The sequence below is a fragment of the Lonchura striata genome, chromosome 18 (genome assembly GCF_050655825.1).
Source record: "Lonchura striata isolate lonStrDom1 chromosome 18, ASM5065582v1, whole genome shotgun sequence".
In the NCBI taxonomy this organism is placed as follows: domain Eukaryota; kingdom Metazoa; phylum Chordata; class Aves; order Passeriformes; family Estrildidae; genus Lonchura; species Lonchura striata.
Window position 1 is genome coordinate 11,571,042 of NC_140720.1, and position 18,591 is coordinate 11,589,632.

An 18,591-nucleotide genomic window follows, 5' to 3' on the forward strand; every position below is an offset into this window, starting at 1 on the left:
GTGTCAGCACTGGGCACCAGCACAGCACTCAGGGCTCAGGAGGGGTTTGTGCTGTGCTAGGCTGAACTGAAACACCCAAACCTCAAACCAGACTGCTCCTGGTACCTTGAGGGAGATGCACATCCCTGTGACTCCTTAACCTGACTCTTCAGCACCTCCCAGTCCAGCCACAGGGGGACACTCCTAGCAAAAAATCTGATTTCTTCCCAAGGTGTATTTTTCAGCATTTTGACCAATCTGCAGCTGCAGGGCTGTTGTTTCTTAAGTCAGTCAAAGCCAGGATACCCCAGCCTGAACAAAGCTTCCTCCTTCCTTGTAGCAAGGCCTGGCCAAGAGAAAATGCCAAGAGAAAATCCACCTGGCCAGTTTAGTGCTGGCCAAGTGATCTTGCTCATGGAGCAGCACTGCCTGCCCAGCACAGGCAGCTCTGAGGTGCCTCAGACACCTCCTTCAGCTCCTCTCAGCCCCTCCTGGCAAGGACAGGGACACAGAGGTGGCCAGAGCCAGGCTCTGTCCCAGCCCCTCCTGCGTACAGCTGCCCTGCAAAGAGCAGCCAGCAGCACAGAGAAAGGGCTGGTGACCAAGTGTCCTGCAGAGGGACAGAGGGGAACACCCAGAGCCTGTGGCAGGGGTGACAGCACATTTTGCAGTGTGCCCCACAGCCCAGCAGGACAGGGCTGCTGTTCACGGGAGACAGAGGGAAAATGTAACAGGGTAGAAATCCATTTGGATTTAGGTGAAATGTGCTGCTTTGAGCTTGCCAGAATAAGTAAAATATGCTGTTTAGTCTGGTAACTGCAGCACTGTAAAACTGCCCCAGCTGAGGAGAAAGAATGAGAATTTCCAAGCTGAAGAGATAATAAGAGAGGCTCCTCGAACCTTGAAACAGACAGGGCAGAGTGACCCAGGAGTTCTTTCTGTACTTTCTGACAAAAACTGAGTACAAGAGTAACTAGCTGTAAGTGTAATCAGCAGAATGAATATGTATGAACCTATTGCGAAATTCTATGCATATGTAAATTAGTAAGAGTAATAAAAATGGATCAGGAGTTCTCAGGGGCAGCATGTCCTTTGAAGGGGAACGATCCCCACATGCTTCCAGCACTGCAATAAACATACCATATAGAATATGGTATATATAATACATATAATACTGTCCCTACAAATGCCTGCAGGAACTGTGGGGTTTGGATCTGTCCCTACAAATGCCTGCAGGAGCTGTGGGGTTTGCCTCTCCCCCATTGATACATCTGCCGTGTGGACACCGCCCGCAGCAGCTGCTCCCTCAGCTGCTCAATCTTCTCCCCGAGGCTCTGCAGAGAGGACCTGATGGCCACGTTCACCTGGGGGAACACAGACATCGTCACTGGCCTGCTCTGTCACATTTGCAGGACATTTCATGCACATATATATATACATATATTTAACATTTGCTGCACAGGTGTGCAGGGCCCCACTGCAGCCCCAGACAGCCTGCTCAGAGCCAGGAGGCACTGCTTACAAAACAATGCAACAGTTTCACAAACACAACTCTGAGGCATTCATGCTGATGAATATGGAAAGCTGTCTCTCAAGTCTTTATAAACACACTTCTTTATATGGGCAAAACATTTCAGCACGTTTTAATATTTTCCAGAGCTCTTTCCTCTGATCGTCAATAAAATGCAGGCACCAGCTTCTTTTGTCACTGGGTTTCTTTCCCAGCTACCAGGATCAGAGAGAAGGTTGCTACAGGTTCACACATTCCCTGCACTGAACTGCTCCAGACTTGAAACTTCAGACCCCAAAGAAACCCAGATTGTTCCATTTCCCTTCCCAGCAGCACCCCCAGTCCTTTCTCACCACTGCCCTGCCCAAGTCCCAGATGTGTCTGTTCCCAGTAAAAATCTCATCCAGTCATTCCTCCCTGCTGCAAGCAAACCCAGGCTTGCAGGAACCCCCACCCCTTCCCAACTCAAACTCACATTATCCTCAGAGTTTTTCCTCCTCAGATGTTATTTCTTTTCATTCCAGTTATGCAGAAAAAACCACTCTAACTGCAATTAACAATGCAAGTCACCCTAATTAAGACTTGCTGTGCCTCTTGTTTACAAGCTGTGGCTTACAAGGGGCAGCAAGCCCAGCTGCTCCGTGGGGAACTGGGAGCAGAGAGGAAAATCCCTCCTGGAGAGGCAGCAGCAGCCCTCTGCAGGTGCCAGACCCTGCCTGGGTGCTCAGGGCTGCAGCAGGAGAGCCTCAGGACACTGAACCTCTGCCCCGCTGGGCTTTGCCCCCAAACACCCCCAGACACAGCAGAGAGCAGATGCACCCAGGCTGAGGCAGCCAAAATCCACCTGGGACCAAAGCAGCCAACACCACTGCAGCAGCAGATCCAAACCAGCACGGGGGATCAGAGATTCTGGGAGTGCTGGAGCCTCTGCAATCAGGTAATTAAAGGTAATTAATTTTATATGTTCTCAGCTCCAGGTGAAGAATGCTGCATTTGTCTGACCCAGAGCAGCAACAGAGCACAAAGGTGACATGGCCAAAAAAGTCACCAAATGCAGCCACCTGCCCAGAAACTGCAGTGAGAGAACTGAAGATTTCCCCTCCTGTACAGAAAACTAAAGGGAAAGGAAAAGGAAAAGGAAAAGGAAAAGGAAAAGGAAAAGGAAAGGAAAGGACCAATGGAAGTTTTATAAATAGCTCAATAGAGCAGAGTTCACAGATGGTAAGTGCTGGATTAAAATCTCTCCTCACAGTTTACTTTTCCATTTTAGATTTTGTGCTCTATTTTTGGCTCAGCAACAAGCAAGAAGTTTGTCAGCTGTGCTAATTGCAAAACAGTACAAAAATAAAACCCTGTTTACGTTCTCCCTAAAAGCCAATACTGCACAAAGACATTTTTCCTGCATTACAGCACTCAGGAGGCACAGGACATGTGGCTGCTCAGCCGTGGGTTTCTCAACAGACATTTCTGTTATGAAAACACCTCTCTCCTTGCTGGAACCTTGTTTAGAGTAGAATCAAACCCTGCCAAATATTCCTCTCTACCTGTTAATGGATGAAAGGAAGCTGGAAAACGCAGGCCATGGGACAGATGATTTTATGGAGGAGTCAGTCACCCGTGCAATGTTTCCACAAACACAACCCCGGAGAGTTCCAGCCCCAGAAAGGCTCCAAACAGCACCAGCCCCATGTTCCATCGGGGTTTGGGCTCCTCAGAGGTGCCACTGATGGCAGCAGAGAACTTTGCCCTCCATAAATACAGACTGAGCAGCAAGTTTTTATTGGTCTTCTGTTGTTGAGGAGTATCTGTGCAATTCTGACACTTCACCATCCTGAAAGCAGGAATTTAATCTGCACCTCCAAACACTCCACAGCCAGAGAAAATCCTGCTCCCAAATCCCACTTATTGGGGTTTCTGAGACCCCTGCTCAACTCCTGCTGAAGTGAGGCAGCCATTCAGCAGCACTGGTTATTGTGCACAGCCTACACACTCTTCCTCAGAATTTCTTCCTAGGAAACATTTCAAAAATGACATTTGATTTGAACACCTCTCAGCAAAGTGAGTGGCCCAGCAGATCCAGTGATCAGGCACTGCATTACAGCCCTGATACAGAGAGGGGGAGAAAAAGCACTGCAGCTTTGATTATGCCAATTATTAAAAACTACCAACTCAAGGGCTTGCAGCAATTTTCACCTGAACACAGCCAAGGGAGCAGGTAATGACTCAAAGCTGCTCCTGAAGGAAAGGAGCCCCAGGGAAAGCAGTCTCCTGAAAACCCTAACTTTATTTTATTTCTTACACGGGGAGTGTGAAAACGTGGAGGACACAACATTCCTGGGGAAGCTCCAACTGCTGCTTCTCATTCCTGTTTAACTCTGGGCTTGCATTCTGTGAGAAATGCAGCTAAAACACGGCTGCAAGATTCCTGTTCCCTCTGACCTGCAGGCACTGCAAAAGGCAGGAGCCAGCCCTGGGGGAGGAACATCTGCTCCCTGCTCACAGACAGAGGGCACAGAGCAGCTGCTGAGCACCCCAGAGCCTCTGGACAGCTCCATCCCAGCATCCCAACACCCCTGAGCCACTGGACAGCTCCATCCCAGCATCCCAGAGCCTCTGGGACAGCTCCATCCCATTATTCCTGATCCCTGAGCTTCTGGGACAGCTCCATCCCAGCATCCCAACACCCCAGAGCCTCTGGACAGCTCCATCCCAGCATCCAAGAGCCTCTGGACAGCTCCATCCCAGCATCCCAACACCCCTGAGCCACTGGGACAGCTCCATCCCAGCATCCCAACACCCCTGAGCCACTGGGACAGCTCCATCCCAGCATCCAAACATCCCAGAGCCTCTGGGACAGCTCCATCCCAACATCCCTGAGCCACTGGGACAGCTCCATCCCAGCATCCCAGAGCCTCTGGAACAGCTCCATCCCATTATTCCTGATCCCTGAGCTTCTGGGACAGCTCCATCCCATTATTCCAATATCCCTGAGCCTCTGGGACAGTTCCATCCCAGCATCCCAGAGCCTCTGGGACAGCTCCATCCTGGAATTCCTCCCCGCACCCCGGGAATTCCTCCTCGCATGCCGGAATTCCGCCTCCCGAGCCAATCCCGGCCCCAGCCCCGCCGGTCCCGCCCCCGCCGGGGCACCTTGGCCGAGCTCTCCCCGCTCCGCTGGCAGCGGCTCCGCTCCTGCAGCTTCTCGGCGATGTCCTGGGCCAGCTGGCGGGCGGCGGCCAGCTGCGGCAGCCTGCGGAGCGACAGCGGGATACTGGGATCGTGGCGTGGGATAATGGGATGGGATCCATGGGATGGGCTGGGATGGGATGGGATCCATGGGATAGGATGGGATGGGATCTCATGGGATCAGCCAGGATGGGCTGGGACCCACCCGGAACAGCTGGGATCAGCTGGGATCTCATGGGATCAACTGGGATCTCATGGGATCAGCCGGGATGGGCTAGGATGGGCTAGAACCCGCCAGGATGTGCTGCGACCCGCCGGTATAAGCCTCGGGAGGGGAAAGCACAACACCCCCAAAAAACCACACAGCCCCAAAGCCTGGGATGGGCTTTGGGAAAGGAGCCCGGGAAGGGCAGAGACAGCCCCCAAACACAAACACACCGGGATGGGCTTTGGGAAAGGAGCCCGGGAAAGGCAGCACAGACCCCAAATACACAACCACACCAGGATGGGCTTTGGGAAAGGAGCCTGGGAAGGGCAGAGACAGCCCCCAAACACAAACACACCGGGATGGGCTTTGGGAAAGGAGCCCGGGAAGGGCAGAGACAGCCCCCAAACACAAACACACCGGGATGGGCTTTGGGAAAGGAGCCCGGGAAGGGCAGAGACAGCCCCCAAACACAAACACACCGGGATGGGCTTTGGGAAAGGAGCCTGGGAAGGGCAGAGACAGCCCCCAAACACAAACACACCGGGATGGGCTTTGGGAAAGGAGCCCGGGAAGGGCAGAGACAGCCCCCAAACACAAACACACCGGGATGGGCTTTGGGAAAGGAGCCTGGGAAGGGCAGAGACAGCCCCCAAACACAAACACACCGGGATGGGCTTTGGGAAAGGAGCCTGGGAAGGGCAGCACAGACCCCAAATACACAACCACACCAGGATGGGCTTTGGGAAGGCACAGACCCCACACACAAACACAAACACACGCACACCGGGTCGGGCTTTGGAAAGGCACAGACCCCAAACACAAACACAAGCACAAACACACGCACACCGGGTCGGGCTTTGGGAAGGCACACCGCGCCCCGCCCGGCCCCGCTCCCCGCACGCTCCGCAGCCCCCGCGGGGCGGCTCCCGGCCCGGCCCCGACCCGCAGCCCCCGCCCGGCCCGGCCCGGCCCGGCCCGGAGCTCACCAGGGGTCCGGAGCCATCGCGGCCCGGAACCTGCCCGGAGCTTCCGCCGGATCCGCCCGGGCGCGCAGGCGCCGGGAGGGGACGGAGGGGAAGGGAAACGGGAGAGGGAAATGGGAGAGATGGGGAGAGAGGGGAGAGATGGAGAGATGGAGAGGTGGAGAGAGGTACCGGGGCTCGGGCCCGGGCAGCGCAGCCGGCCCCCGATGGGCGGGAGTGCGGGGAGCGGCGGCGGTGGCGCAGCGGGGAGGGCAGGGCCGGTGCTCGGGGCAGGGGGGCCGATGTTCGGGGTTTGCAGGGACAGAGGGGCAGGTGTGCAGAGTGCAGGGACAGCTGCAGATGTTCGGGATAGAGGGGCAGATGTTCGGGGTTTGCAGGGACAGAGGGGCAGGTGTGCAGAGTGCAGGGACAGCTGCAGATGTTCGGGATAGAGGGGCAGATGTTCGGGGTGTTCGGGACAGAGGGGCAGGTGTGCAGAGTGCAGGGACAGATGTGCGGGGCGTAGGGACACGTGCAGATGTTCGGGGTTAACAGAGGTTCCATGCACAGAGGTTTGCAGTACAAGGTGCAGAGGTGTTTAGGCTGTTCAGGTGTAGATGTGTGCAGATGTGCACAGCACACAGCCACAGCTGTCCCCACCCCTCCCTGCTGCCACAGAAACCCAGCGCTGAGCGGTGGCACCGGTTCCCTCTCCAGCGCTGTCCCCTGTCCCTGCCCATCTGCGGGGACAGCCGCTGCCCATGCCGATGTCGCCGTGCCCCGGTCCCGGTGCCACTGGAGGTGTTGGCACTGTCGTTGTTTCGGCTCCGAGCCCTTCCCACCCCTGATCCACCGGGATTTGCCCTCTCCCTTTGTTTTTGGGGGCGACCGGTGACGCAAATGGGGCACAAACCCGAGGAGTTTGACAGAGCCAGCGAGGCTTTGTCGCCCTCGTGATGCGGGGCCGTGCTGATAACGGCAGCGATGACGGCAGCGATAAGGACAATCATAACAATAGTGATAACGACATTGATAACGAGAACGAGCGCATCTCCTCAGCACGTTGTTCCCGTTCCGGGGCTGATCCCTGCTCTGCTCCCCCATTCCAGAACTGATCCGTGTTCTGCTCCCCCGTTCCAGAACTGATCCCCGCTCTGCTCCCCCATTCCAGAACTGATCCGTGTTCTGCTCCCCCGTTCCAGAACTGATCCCCGCTCTGCTCCCCTGTTCCAGAACTGATCCGTGTTCTGCTCCCCCGTTCCAGAACTGATCCCCGCTCTGCTCCCCCGTTCCGGGCTGGGCTCTGTCCCCTGGCCCGTCTCTCCGCACACCCGGAGATGCTCCCGCAGCCGCGGCCATCAAACATTCATGGCCTTCGGCTTGCGCTGCTCAGCCCGAGCCCCACGGCCTCTACATCTTTCATATTTCACAGGCAGGGAGGCAGGTCAGGAACAACCTGCAGCTGCTCTTATCACACCAGAAACAATCCGATTTTAAAGGCAAATAAACATCTTTTAAAAGCTTGGGATGCCTATAAAAGTGCCCGCTGAGCACAGCCCGAGCTGGGAGTTCTGCGGCAGCGCTGCGGGACCGGGCCGGTGTCCCGGGAGCCTCTCGCAGCTGCTGGAGCCGCTTTTCCTCCGGCTCAGCTCTTCCGTGCGTGGGCACAGCGCTCACTGCGCGTTCCGAGGCTGGCACCGATCGGTGCCAGCCACTGCCCGGGGCACACCGGGGCCGCCGGAGCCCACGGCCGGCCCGCAGCAGCCGCAGCCGAGCGGGAGCACGAAGGTTATCCTGGGGAAAATAAAGGGCTCGTTTACTGCTCGTGTTGCTGTTTGATGCTATCTCGGCCCACGGGGTGTTTACAGCCCCCGGCCGGGCCCGGCGCGGAACCGGGGCAGGAAGGGGCGATGCGGGCGCGGAGCTGCTCCACCCTCGCTGTGTTTACCCCAAATAAACCCCGCGGCCGCGGGCCGGCCGCACCTTAAGAGCGCGGGCAGGTGCGGGGCAGAGCGGAGCCGCGGGGTGGCCGGGCTGGCCCATGCTGCGGGTGGGCTCAGCCGGCCCCGCTGCCCCATGGCCGAGCCGGCCGCGGGCGAGGACGCGGGCACCGGGCGAGGTGAGTGCGCCGGGCGGGTCAGAGGGGCTGGGCACAGCCCGGTGCCTGCCCCGAGCCCCGCGGCTCGTCCGGGGCGGGCAGAGCCGGAGCCTCCGTTCGGCGCCCGGGGCCGGGCACCGGCGGGGCTCGGGATGATGCTCCGCGGTACCCGGGCAGCGCCCTGAGAGAGCCGAGGTGAACTTGGGGCGCAGACAGCCCCCGACTCAGCGCCGGTGCTGTCTCAGGCTGGTTCCTGCGGCCAGGAGCCCCCGTGACCGTGCTGGGGTCGGGCTGTGTCCGGGACAGGAGCGGCTCCGGATGCAGCAGCTCCGGCCCTGAGCCCGGCCCGCTGCTCCTGCTGGCCTCGGGCAAGCGCCGAGCTGAGCAGGAGAGCGAGAGCCGGAGCTGTGCCACCACGGGCTGTCCCCGTGTCCCCTTGGCTCAGCGCGAATCCATCCCTGACCCCCCAGCACGGGCACGATCCAACGCCCAGAGTTAATGAGTGCGCTGACTGGCGTTATCCCGGCCGCTGGTGAGTGCCCAGCAGAGCTCACCCGGGCGGGCTCGGCTCGGCCCGAGCTCCCGCAGCCCCGGGGAAACGCCGCTCCCGTCTCCCGGCGGAGCTCGGGCTCGGCTCTGCCAGCGCTGGGCTGGGGCTGCCCGAGCCCTGCCCCGGGGCTGGCAGCGTTCGGGGGGTGAAAAGCCCCTCGCGGTGTGAGCAGCAGCCCTGACACCCAGCTGGGACCTGGCCCCACACTTCTCGGGGCCCGGAGCTGATGGAGAGGGCAAAGCCTGAAACGCTTCCCTTTGCAGGGGAGAGCAAAGAAATCCAGGACGTGGCTGTGAGGCTCAGAGCACCCCGAGCCAGGCTGGGGCGGCGAAAGGTGCTCAATAAACGCTCTTTGCCCTGCAGAGATGCTCGGCTCGGCCCCGGTCACCATCGTGGTCACGTCCGAGGCCGACACCTGGGACATCGACACCTCCTCGTGCCGGGGCCGTGGGCCCTTCGTGGACTGGGACAAGATGCCGGAGCCGCGGGGGCCGGCGCCGGTGCCGCGGGACGTGCTGGGCAGGCCCCCGAAGGAGCTGAAGCGGCTGGCGAGGGAAGGCTGCTGGGCCCGGAGCCACGCGGGCCGGGCCCGGCTCTACCCCCGGCTCATCCAGCGCGTCTCCTGCCGCCTCGTCACGCCCGACGCGCCGGCCTACCGCGACGTGGCCGGCCGGCTCTTCGGGAAGCGCAGCGTCAGCTCCCACCCGCTGCCCGAGTTCCTGGAGGGCTGCCCCGTGCCCACCTACTGCCTCAGCCCGCATGGGGTCACGGCCCTGAAGAAGATCCTGGTGTGCGTGGGCGCCCTGTTCCCCGACATCACGCACAGCCCCCTGCTGCCGGCGCTGGCCGCGCTGCTGCTGCACTACAGCGAGGACGAGGCCCAGTGCTTCGAGAGCCTCTCGCGCCTCATCGCCAGCAATGCGCCCCACGCCGCCTACATCGACCAGTCCTTCCTGGCCCACCAGGCCTCCTGCATGACCTTCGGGGACCTGGCCAGCAAGCACTGCCCGGCGGCCCACAAGCTCATCGCCGGCGCCGCCGACAACGTCCTCGAGGTCTACTCGGAGTGGCTGTCGTGGCTCTTTCCCGGGCTGCCCTTCGGCTACGCCGTGCGCGTGCTGGACGTGTTCCTGCTGGAGGGCCAGAAGGTGCTGTACCGCATCGCCCTGGCCCTGCTGAAGCAGTTCCGGCTCTCGGCGGCCCCGGCCGGGCTGCAGGGCTCCGACGTCAAGGCGGAGCTGCAGGCTTTCGTCAGGAACATCGCCGAGCACGTGTCTGCGGACAAACTCCTGGAGAGAGCCTTCGGCATCCGCCTCTTCTCCCGCAAGGAGATCTGGCTGCTCCACATGGCCAACAGGAAGGCCTTGGTGGAGAGGGGCATCACCGTGGTGCAGAGAAGGTGAGGAGAGCTCTGCACTCCCCAGCTCTGGGGCCGAGCTGCCACAATGTGAGTTCCTGTGGAGAGCCCCCGGGGGAGCTGCAGGAACCTCCCAGAGCTGTGGCTGGGCTGGGCCCTCGCAGCCCCTGGGGGACCCTGTCAGGGGACACGGCACAGCCAGACCAGGGACCCTGTCAGGGGACATGGCACAGCAGAGCTGGGGGACCCTCTGAGGGGCACGGCACAGCCAGACTGGGGACCCTGTCAGGGCACAGCCAGACCGGGAACCCTTGTCAGGGCACAGCAGAGCCGGGGATGTTGGCACAGAGCTCACAGTGCAAAGGGCAGGGCAGAACCTGCTGCAGGGGCTGTGCCCCGAGAAGCAGAGGGACCCCAGCCCGGCCTGATGTCCCTCCCCTGGCAGGCCGTCCTTCCACCTGGCCGTGGACATGCAGAAGTTCAGCTCCAGCACTGTCACGGTGCAGGAGATGCGCCTCGTCTGGTCCTGGATCCCCGAGCGCTTCTCGCTCTTCCCCCCGCTGCTGCTCTTCTCCACCTCCGAGGACGGCTGCAGCCTGCAGAGGTGAGGCCTCACCTGCCCAGGGCTGGGCAGCTCGGGCGGGCAGGGAGACCCGGGCAGGGCTTGCTGCTGGAGAAAGGAGCAGCACAAGTGACCTGGGCCACCTCTGGGGCTGCTGGGGACCCTCCTGGGCTCGATTCAGGCTCCTGAGCGTGGCTTAGGGGAGAGGGCAGAGGCTGGCCCAGGTGGCACCAACACCTGGGCACTGCCCGGGGCACAGGGAGCCCCGTGGGTGTGCCAGGCAGGGATGTCCCCAAGTGCCACCCCGTGCCAGGCAGGCTGTGGGCGGCCAGGGACAGCAGCACAGCCTGCCCAGGGCTCCAGCTCCCCCCAAGCCTGCCCTTGTCCATCTCTGCAGGTTCTACACGTGCTGTGAAGGCTACGAACCCACGGTGCTGCTCATCAAAACCACCGAGGGGGAGGTGAGCGTTTCCCAGGCAGGGCTGGGCAAGGGGACAGCCTGGGGATCCCACGGGCACTTCTGGAGCACCCAGGGGCCGTGTGGCCCCTGTCCCGCCCCGCCCGGGTCTGTGCCAGCTCCCAGCACAGCACAAACTGCACCTCTGGCCGCCAGGACACAGCTCAGCCGGGGGTGCGGGGAAACAGGAGCAGAGGTGAGGGGAGAGAGGCCACGAGTGAGACTGACCCACCCCTGGGCTCCCTGTGCTCTCTCACGAGGTGTGTGGGGCGTTTCTCTCCTCCGACTGGGCCGAGAGGAAGAAGAGCGGAGCCACCTCGGGCTTTTTTGGGACAGGAGAGTGCTTTGTGTTCACTGTAAGTCTCGGTTTGTGTCTGGGCGTGTCCTGCCAGGACCCGCTGTCCCTTCCTTGCCCAGGTGCAGCCCCGGCCGCAGCAGCGGCGCCTTGGCGGCGGTGCCGCGGGGCTCGGCAGGTCACGGCAGGTGTGTCCCGCTGCCAGGTGCGCCCCGAGGCAGAGAGGTACGAGTGGGTGCTCATCAAGAAGCCGGAGCTGGCCAAGGCCGTGCCGCGCCCCCGGCAGCGCTCGCCTTCCCCCGCTCCCGAATGCCTGCCCGGCTCGTCCCGGGACAGCCGCAGCCCCAGGCACCTGGCCGTGCCCTCGCCGCAGAGGAGAGGCCGCCTGTCCCCGTTCCTGGCCACCAGGCACTTCCTGCTGCCCTCCGAAACCGCGTCCATGTTCATGTCCGGCTCCCGGGACGGCATCGTTATCGGTAAGGGGGAATCGATATCGGCAAGGGGGATCGATATCAGCAAGGGGGGGGGGGTCAGTATCGGTCAGTATCGGCAAGGGGATCGGCATCGGCAAGGGGGATCGATATCAGCAAGGGGGGGGGGGGTCAGTATCGGTCAGTATCGGCAAGGGGATCGGCATCGGCAAGGGGGATCGATATCAGCAAGGGGGGGGGGGGGTCAGTATCGGTCAGTATCAGCAAGGGGATCGGCATCGGCAAGGGGGATTGATATCAGCAAGGGGGGGGGGTAATTATCGGTCGGTATCGGCAAGGGGGGTCGGTATCGGTAAGGGGGGTCGATACCAGTCAAAGGGGTCGATATCTATAAGGGAGGATCGCTATCAGTAAGGGGGGATCCCTATGGATAAGGGGGGGGGGGTTCCCTGTCGGTGAGGGGGGATTGATATCAATAAAAGGGCTCTATATCGATAAGAGGGGATCGATATTGATGAGGGGGATCCCTGCCGGCTCCCCGCAGCTCCACCCGGGGATCGCGTTCAGATCCGGGCAGCCAGGCCAGCTCCCCTTCCCGCAGCCCGGGAGCTGCTCCCCAGCCCCGGGAGCTGCTCCCAAGCCCCGGGGGACCCCCAAAGCCCCGGGGAGCCCCCCAGCCCCGGGAAGCCCCCCAGCCCCGGGGAGCCCCCCAGCCCCGGGGAGCCCCCCAGCCCGGCCGGGCTCGCTCCGGGGCTGGGGCCGCGGCAGCCGCGCCGAGCCGAGCCGAGCCGCGCTCGCTCCGCAGGTGGAGGCGGAGGCCAGGCGCTGGCCCTGGACGCCAGCCTGCTCCGGGGGCGCACGGAGCGCTGCGAGACCTTCGACAACGCCCCGCTCTGCCGGGAGAACTTCCAGGTGCAGCTCTTGGAGGCGTGGGGCTTCCAGAGCGCGTAGATGCCGCGGGGACACCCCCGTGTGCCACCCGCGGGCACGGGGACCCCTCCCCGCGCCGGCCACCCCGGCCGGGCGGGGGTAAAGCCTCCAGCTCCTCAGCTGGCATCCCGAGCCCTGAGGAGGCGATGCCAGGCACGGGGAGAAACAGCAGCGGGTTTGCCCAGAGAGGGGATGGGCACTGCCTGGGGGCTGTGCCATCCACAGCAGGTGCACTGGGTGGAGCCGAGGGCACTCAGACTGTTGTAAATGCAGGTGAACCCAATGGGAAGAAAGACAATGTTTGACTCAATTCAGAAGGCTGAATGATTTCTTTATTATAACTGTGCTAAAATACATCAATATACTATACAAAAGGAGGATACTAAAACTACATACTACTTTCTCTGACTCTTAACTCTAAAACAACTCATGACCCTCTCTGAGAGTCCAGCCCCAGGTGGGTTGGATTGGCCATCAGCTCAAACAATCCTCACCAGAATCCAACCAAGCACTCACCCCAGGGAAACAATTCTCCAAACATATTCCACATAGGAAAACAAGGAGCAGAAATAGGAATTGTTTGCTCTTTCATTTCTCTCTGTGCACCTCTATGAAAAACCCTGAGAGAGAGAGAAATGTGCTTGCCACACTCAGACCCTTCCCAAGGCCTCCCGTGCTGATCCTCGTGGGAATTCCCTGCCAGCCACCAATTCCCACTCGGGTTTCTGCAGAGCTGCTGCTCTCACCCAGCCCGGCGGGGGCTCCCCGGGGAGGGAAGCCCTGGCAGCAGCTCGGGTGGGAAAGTGGGTGCAGAGCTGCCAGGCTCAGCCCAGGAGCACCGCCCGCAGCTGCGGAGCCCTGGGCTGGCTGCTGCTTCTGCAGTGCCTACACAGCAGAGCTGCTCCCGGGGCTCTGCTGGACTCCAGGCCACAGCCAGGGCAGAGCCTGAACATCGGGGTGGTCCCTGATGGGGCAGGAGCAGAGCTCAGGGCTCACACCATGGCTCAGCTGTGCCCACTGCTCCCCTCGCTGGGAGGAAGGCTCTCCTGAGGAGCCAGAGGCACTGCAAGGAGCTTGGCACAGCCCTGTTCCCAGGCTGAGGAGCAGGGATGGGCACCGGGGCCCAGCAATGCAGCACAAACCTCCCCAGTCCAGCACAAAACTCGCCAATCTAGCACAAAACTCCCAAATCCAGCACAAAACCCCCCAATCCAGCACAAACCTCCCCAATCTAGCACAAAACTCGCCAATTCAGCACAAAACCCCCAAACCAACACAAACCTCCCCAGTCCAGCACAAAACCCCCCAATCCAGCACAAAACTCCCCAATCCAGCACAAAACTCCCCAATCCAGCGCAAACCCCCCCAATCCAGCCCCCAAACCCGCTGAATGTCTCAAGCAGCCTTGCAAAGCTGGCCAGGGAAGAAAGGAAAGGACTCGGGGAGCTGTCACTGCTTAGAAACTCTGCTCCCTTCTTTCCTCATCTGCCAGAACTCTTGCAGTAAATCAGGGAATGTCCCAGCACGGCACTCCGGCTGCCAGCCCGAGGCGCTCCACTTGTGCTTTTGTCTCCGTTCCTACTCTCCTCTTTGCTCCCCGTGGCCTTTGCCGGGAAGTTTTGGGTACGGATTTTGTCAGGAGTGCGTCAGCAGCGCTCTCCCAGAGCCCCGTTCCGGGCTGGGATGGATTGCAGGCGGAGGCTGGGAGATGCAGGTGGGTGCTGAGTGCTCTGCCTCTGACGTGGCATTTCCAGGAACAGCGGCGGAATTGTCCCGTTTTGGCTGCAATTCCCGCGGCTTTTTCACCTCTTGTGGTTTTGGGGCGTTTGGGAATCCTCCAGGCCGCCGTGGTGGTGCCAGCCCCGGGGCAGGGCGAGGGGCTCTGCTCCCAGTGCCAGCAGTGCTGCTCCGAGGATGGGTGCCAGCCAGGGAGGGCTGCAGGTCACCGAGCTGCCCCACAGCTCGGCAGGAAAAGGAATGGCTTGGGGCAGAATTCCTGCCCCCTCCCTGCAGCGTCCAAGCGAGTTTGCAGCTCCGCAGCTGCAGATGCTGCACAGCTGCAGATACTGCACAGCAGGAAGCATCCCGGGCGCTGTGTCACCGCAGCGCGCCGAGGGACAGAGCAGTCTGTGCTTCTGCATCCCTGGCCAGGGTCCTGCGTGCCCTGCAAGGACAAGGAGCCCCCGAGCTCAACCACAGCTTGAAGCTGTCCCCAAGCACCCCCCGTGCCTCCCCCGGGGCTGCAGGATGGGTAACCCGCCCTGCTCCGAACCCTGGGGTCTGCAGAGAGCAGGCACGGAAGAGCAGAGGGGCTGTCCGAGGTGGCAGCGCTGCCAGCACAGCTCTCCCCGTGCCCAGGCAGCCCGGCCCGGCCGCTCCGACAGGGAGCATCCCTGCTCCGTGCCCGGGCAGCCCGGCCGCTCCGACAGGGAGCATCCCTGCTCCGTGCCCGGGCAGCCCGGCCGCTCCGACAGGGAGCATCCCTGCTCCGTGCCCTGGCAGCCCGGCTGCTCCGACAGGGAGCATCCCTGCTCCGTGCACGGCCGCTCCGACAGGGAGCATCCCTGCTCCGTGCCCGGGCAGCCCGGCTGCTCCGACAGGGAGCATCCCTGCTCCGTGCACGGCCGCTCCGACAGGGAGCATCCCTGCTCCGTGCCCGGGCAGCCCGGCCGCTCCGACAGGGAGCATCCCTGCTCCGTGCCCAGGCAGCCCGGCCGCTCCGACAGGGAGCATCCCTGCTCCGTGCCCGGGCAGCCCGGCTGCTCCGACAGGGAGCATCCCTGCTCCGTGCACGGCCGCCGCCGCAGGCAGGCGGGAGGAAGGAGCGATGCTCGTGGGAGCAGCGCGGTAGAAATCCTCACTAGGGTGGCATCCTCACCCAGCGCCTGCCCGGCTCTGCCTGCAGGAGACATCCCAGGGAATGTTTGCTCCTGGCTCAGTGCAGCAGGAGAAGCGCTCAGGTGTGTGGCAAACACATTTCGCTCCCTCTCAGGATTTTTCATAGAGGTGCACAGAGAGAAATGAAAGAGAAAACAATTTCTATTTCTGCTCCTTGTTTTTCCCATGTGGAATGTGTGTGGAGAATTGTTTACCTGGGGTGAGTGCTTGGTTGGATTCTGGTGAGGATTGTTTGAGCCTGGTGCCCAATCCAACATGCCTGGGGCTGGGCTCTCAGAGAGGGTCAGGAGTTGTGGGAGAGTTAGAGCAAGTAGTATGTAGTTTTAGTATCTCCCTTTTAATATATTAATGTATTTTAGCATAGTTATAATAAGGAAATCATTCAGCCTTCTGAACTGAGTCAGACATCAGCATTCCTTCCCATTGGGCTCACCTGCATTTCCAATAGAGGTGAGCCCAGGTGAGGCCGTGCTTGGGCACTCCAGAGGGTCAGGACAGGGCTCACTGCAGCTCAGCAGGAAAACTCGGAGCTAAATCCCCTCAGCTCAGCCCAGGCGCTGCCGTGGAGCCCCAAAAGCTGCGCAGGGAGGAGAGGGAGGCTGGCTCCAGCCATCCCTCTTGTCATAAATCAATGCTGCTATGTAATAATTAAAGAATTTTATTAAATGATCAAAGTATAAATTTAAAAAAAGAAAGCCACAAGTGATTCGATTCTGGGCCAGATGATCAGTGTTGGAGAGACTCAGGATTTGGCCTCTGTCACACCAAAGTCCCCGTGGGTCTCTCAGGGTCAGTTCTGAAGGGTCCATTTTTATGCAGCCTCTCAGGCTTTGGAAGGGGTCTTCTTTAGCATATTATTGTGCTTTCCCAGAACTGGTGGAAAATCGCTGGAATCCTGTCAGGTGAAAATCTCCAGGATAAGCTTCTGATGGTGCCTATTAAAAAATGTCTCCAGCTGGGGTCTTGTCAGACAAGAAACCCCTTGAAATGCATTTCTGGAGATAGTGTCTCTTTGGCATTTTGGATTTCTATCCCTTAGCTGCTTGTTTCCCAACACTGCTTTCAGTACAGAAGAAGCTGTGGTTTTTAATTTCATTTAGCACAAATTATTTTATAATGTATTTTACATGTTACACTCTGGAGCGCAGCAGCTTTGGAAAGCAAAAGCTGCCTGTGAGGGCTGAGCCAGCTGCACTCTGCCCCGGCAGAAAAGGGGGTGAACGGGCTTTGTCTGTTCCCAAACGCAGTCTCCAGCCAGAGGATGTGGCCAGACTCAGCTCCAGGGGTCCAGAGGAGGAAAAGCCAGAGACTCAACAAGGGAGGCCAGTCAATAGTCACATCCTCCATCCTGCCCACCCCTGGGGTCTTCCTGCCCGCTGCAGCCCCCGTCCTGCCCAGGGCTGCTCCGGGAGGGCTGGCACGGCTCACGGGGCAGCCTCCCTGCCCTGCCCGGAGCTGGCCTTGCCTCCCCGAGCTGCCTCCCGCCTGGCCAGGGCTGGGCAGGGGGCATGGGCACTGCCCGGGCACGTCCCTGCCCCAGCTCGGGTCAGGAACTGCCCCCAGCGGGGAAAAGGCTCTCAGCAGATCCAGGGAGACAGGAAACATCTGCACTGTCCCAGCTGGCGGGTGCTCTGCAAACACAGGATGTGTCCATGAGACAGCCCATTTCCCCAGGCGGGCTGTGCTCAGGTGGGACACGTGCAGCCCCACCAGCTCTGCTCCACCAGCTCCTGCCCAGCCCCACCAGCTCTGCTCCACCAGCTCCTCCCCATCCCCACCATCTCCTGCCCATCCCCACCAGCTCTGCTCCAGCTCCTCTCCATCCCCACCATCTTCTCTTCAGCTCTGGGCAGGTCTGGGCTCTGCCGATTCCTTCCTTGGGGGTTGTGGGTGATGATGGACAGAGGTTCCCTCTTCTCCTGCATGGGCAGAGACCCCACAGCTGGTGTCCCACAGCACTGAGAGCCCTGCCCAGCTGCTTTGGGCCACGATGAGACAGCAAAGGCTGCTGCAGCCTCTGGAGCTGAAATGATGCATCACAAAAAGCTCTGCACTTGTTTCTTCCTTGGACTTCAGTCTGCCAGGAGCAGAAAATGCACACCAGGCTCCATCCCAGTTTAGCAAATGTCCCTTTTGCCCCCACAGGCTGTCCCTCTGTCCTTAAAGCCACCTGGGAGCCCAGCAGACAGGGAGGTTTGTTTGGAAGCCCCATGGCAAAGGGGGAATGGAATCAGGGAGGTGAAGAGCAAAGCTTGACTGAACCCGTCACGTTTCGGGCTCTGCTTTCCCAGTACCCCTGCAATGGTTTTGAAGGGATTGCTCATCCTGCCAAAGCAAAGCTGGTGTCTGCATCAAGCCCGGGCCAAGCTGGCCTGCTGCTCACCTGGCTGTGCTGGGACCAGTGCTGGCATCCCCCGGGATGCCCACCAGAGCTCAGGGCACCCCCTCCCAGCCCCCCGGGAGCGCCCCAGGATTGAGCTGCCAGCCTGGATGCTCTGTCCAGAGAGGAGGGAGCGAGGGATGTGTGGCACACGCAGTTCACCCTCTCCACAGCTAAATGGAGGCCTCTCAGTGCTAAACTAAATTAACCTTGAAAAATTCATTTCACAAATGAATGCGGCAATTAGCTGCTCTTAATGAGCTGCTTCACTCAGGCTGATGTCTGAAGGTCCTGGAGGAAATCAGGATCTGCTGCTCGTGCCCCTGACAGCTGAGAGGAGCTGGCAGCCCCTTCCCACCTGCTGCCAGGAGCAATTCCCACATTTGAGCCTCCAGTTTTCTGCACACAGGTTTCCAAGCCTGCTGAAGGCTCCTGAGGCCAAAGCTCTGCTGCTGCACCTGAATATCAGAGACACAAACTGTGCCACACACAGCCCAGGGACACAAACTGTGTGCCACACACAGACCAGTAACACAAACTGTGCCACACACAGCCCAGTGCCAGGGACACAAACTGTGTGCCACACACAGCTAGTGACACAAACTGTGCCACACACAGCCCAGTGCCAGGGACACAAACTGTGTGCCACACACAGCCCAGGGACACAAACTGTGTGCCACACACAGCCCAGTGCCAGGGACACAAACTGTGTGCCACACACAGCCCCAGTGCCAGGGACACAAGCTGTGTGCTGCAGTGACACTGCCCAGGTGCCAGCCCTGGCCTGT

At 60.4% G+C, this 18,591-nt stretch overlaps 2 protein-coding genes across 7 annotated transcripts in view; one reads left to right on the plus strand and one right to left on the minus strand.

Annotated features, from left to right (window-relative positions):
• Positions 1 to 5,905, minus strand: part of STX8 (syntaxin 8) — an 82,438-nt gene extending 76,533 nt beyond the window's left edge. For all 4 annotated transcript variants that reach the window (XR_014949345.1, XM_021539077.3, XM_085556907.1 and 1 more), the window contains exons 1-3: positions 5,870 to 5,905; positions 4,640 to 4,739; positions 1,249 to 1,343 (exon numbers count right to left, since the gene is read on the minus strand). Coding sequence is in view for 3 of the 4 variants with exons in the window: in XM_021539077.3 (XP_021394752.3) it covers positions 1,249 to 1,343; positions 4,640 to 4,739; positions 5,870 to 5,886 (212 nt within the window). In the remaining variant the exon portion in view is untranslated. The remainder of the gene's footprint in view (positions 1 to 1,248; positions 1,344 to 4,639; positions 4,740 to 5,869) is intronic.
• A 1,954-nt stretch (positions 5,906 to 7,859) lies between these two features.
• The window catches only part of LOC110475147 (TBC1 domain family member 24), a 186,240-nt gene continuing 175,508 nt past the window's right edge, over positions 7,860 to 18,591 (plus strand). The window contains exons 1-7 of one of the 3 annotated variants that reach the window (XR_014949344.1): positions 7,860 to 7,964; positions 8,757 to 9,892; positions 10,296 to 10,454; positions 10,810 to 10,873; positions 11,130 to 11,225; positions 11,370 to 11,640; positions 12,401 to 12,798. Coding sequence is in view for 2 of the 3 variants with exons in the window: in XM_021539063.3 (XP_021394738.3) it covers positions 7,922 to 7,964; positions 8,857 to 9,892; positions 10,296 to 10,454; positions 10,810 to 10,873; positions 11,130 to 11,225; positions 11,370 to 11,640; positions 12,401 to 12,546 (1,815 nt within the window). In the remaining variant the exon portion in view is untranslated. Of the gene's footprint in view, positions 7,965 to 8,756; positions 9,893 to 10,295; positions 10,455 to 10,809; positions 10,874 to 11,129; positions 11,226 to 11,369; positions 11,641 to 12,400; positions 12,896 to 18,591 lie in introns of those variants that run through there. The other 2 variants (XM_085556905.1, XM_021539063.3) reach the window with 2 other exon arrangements.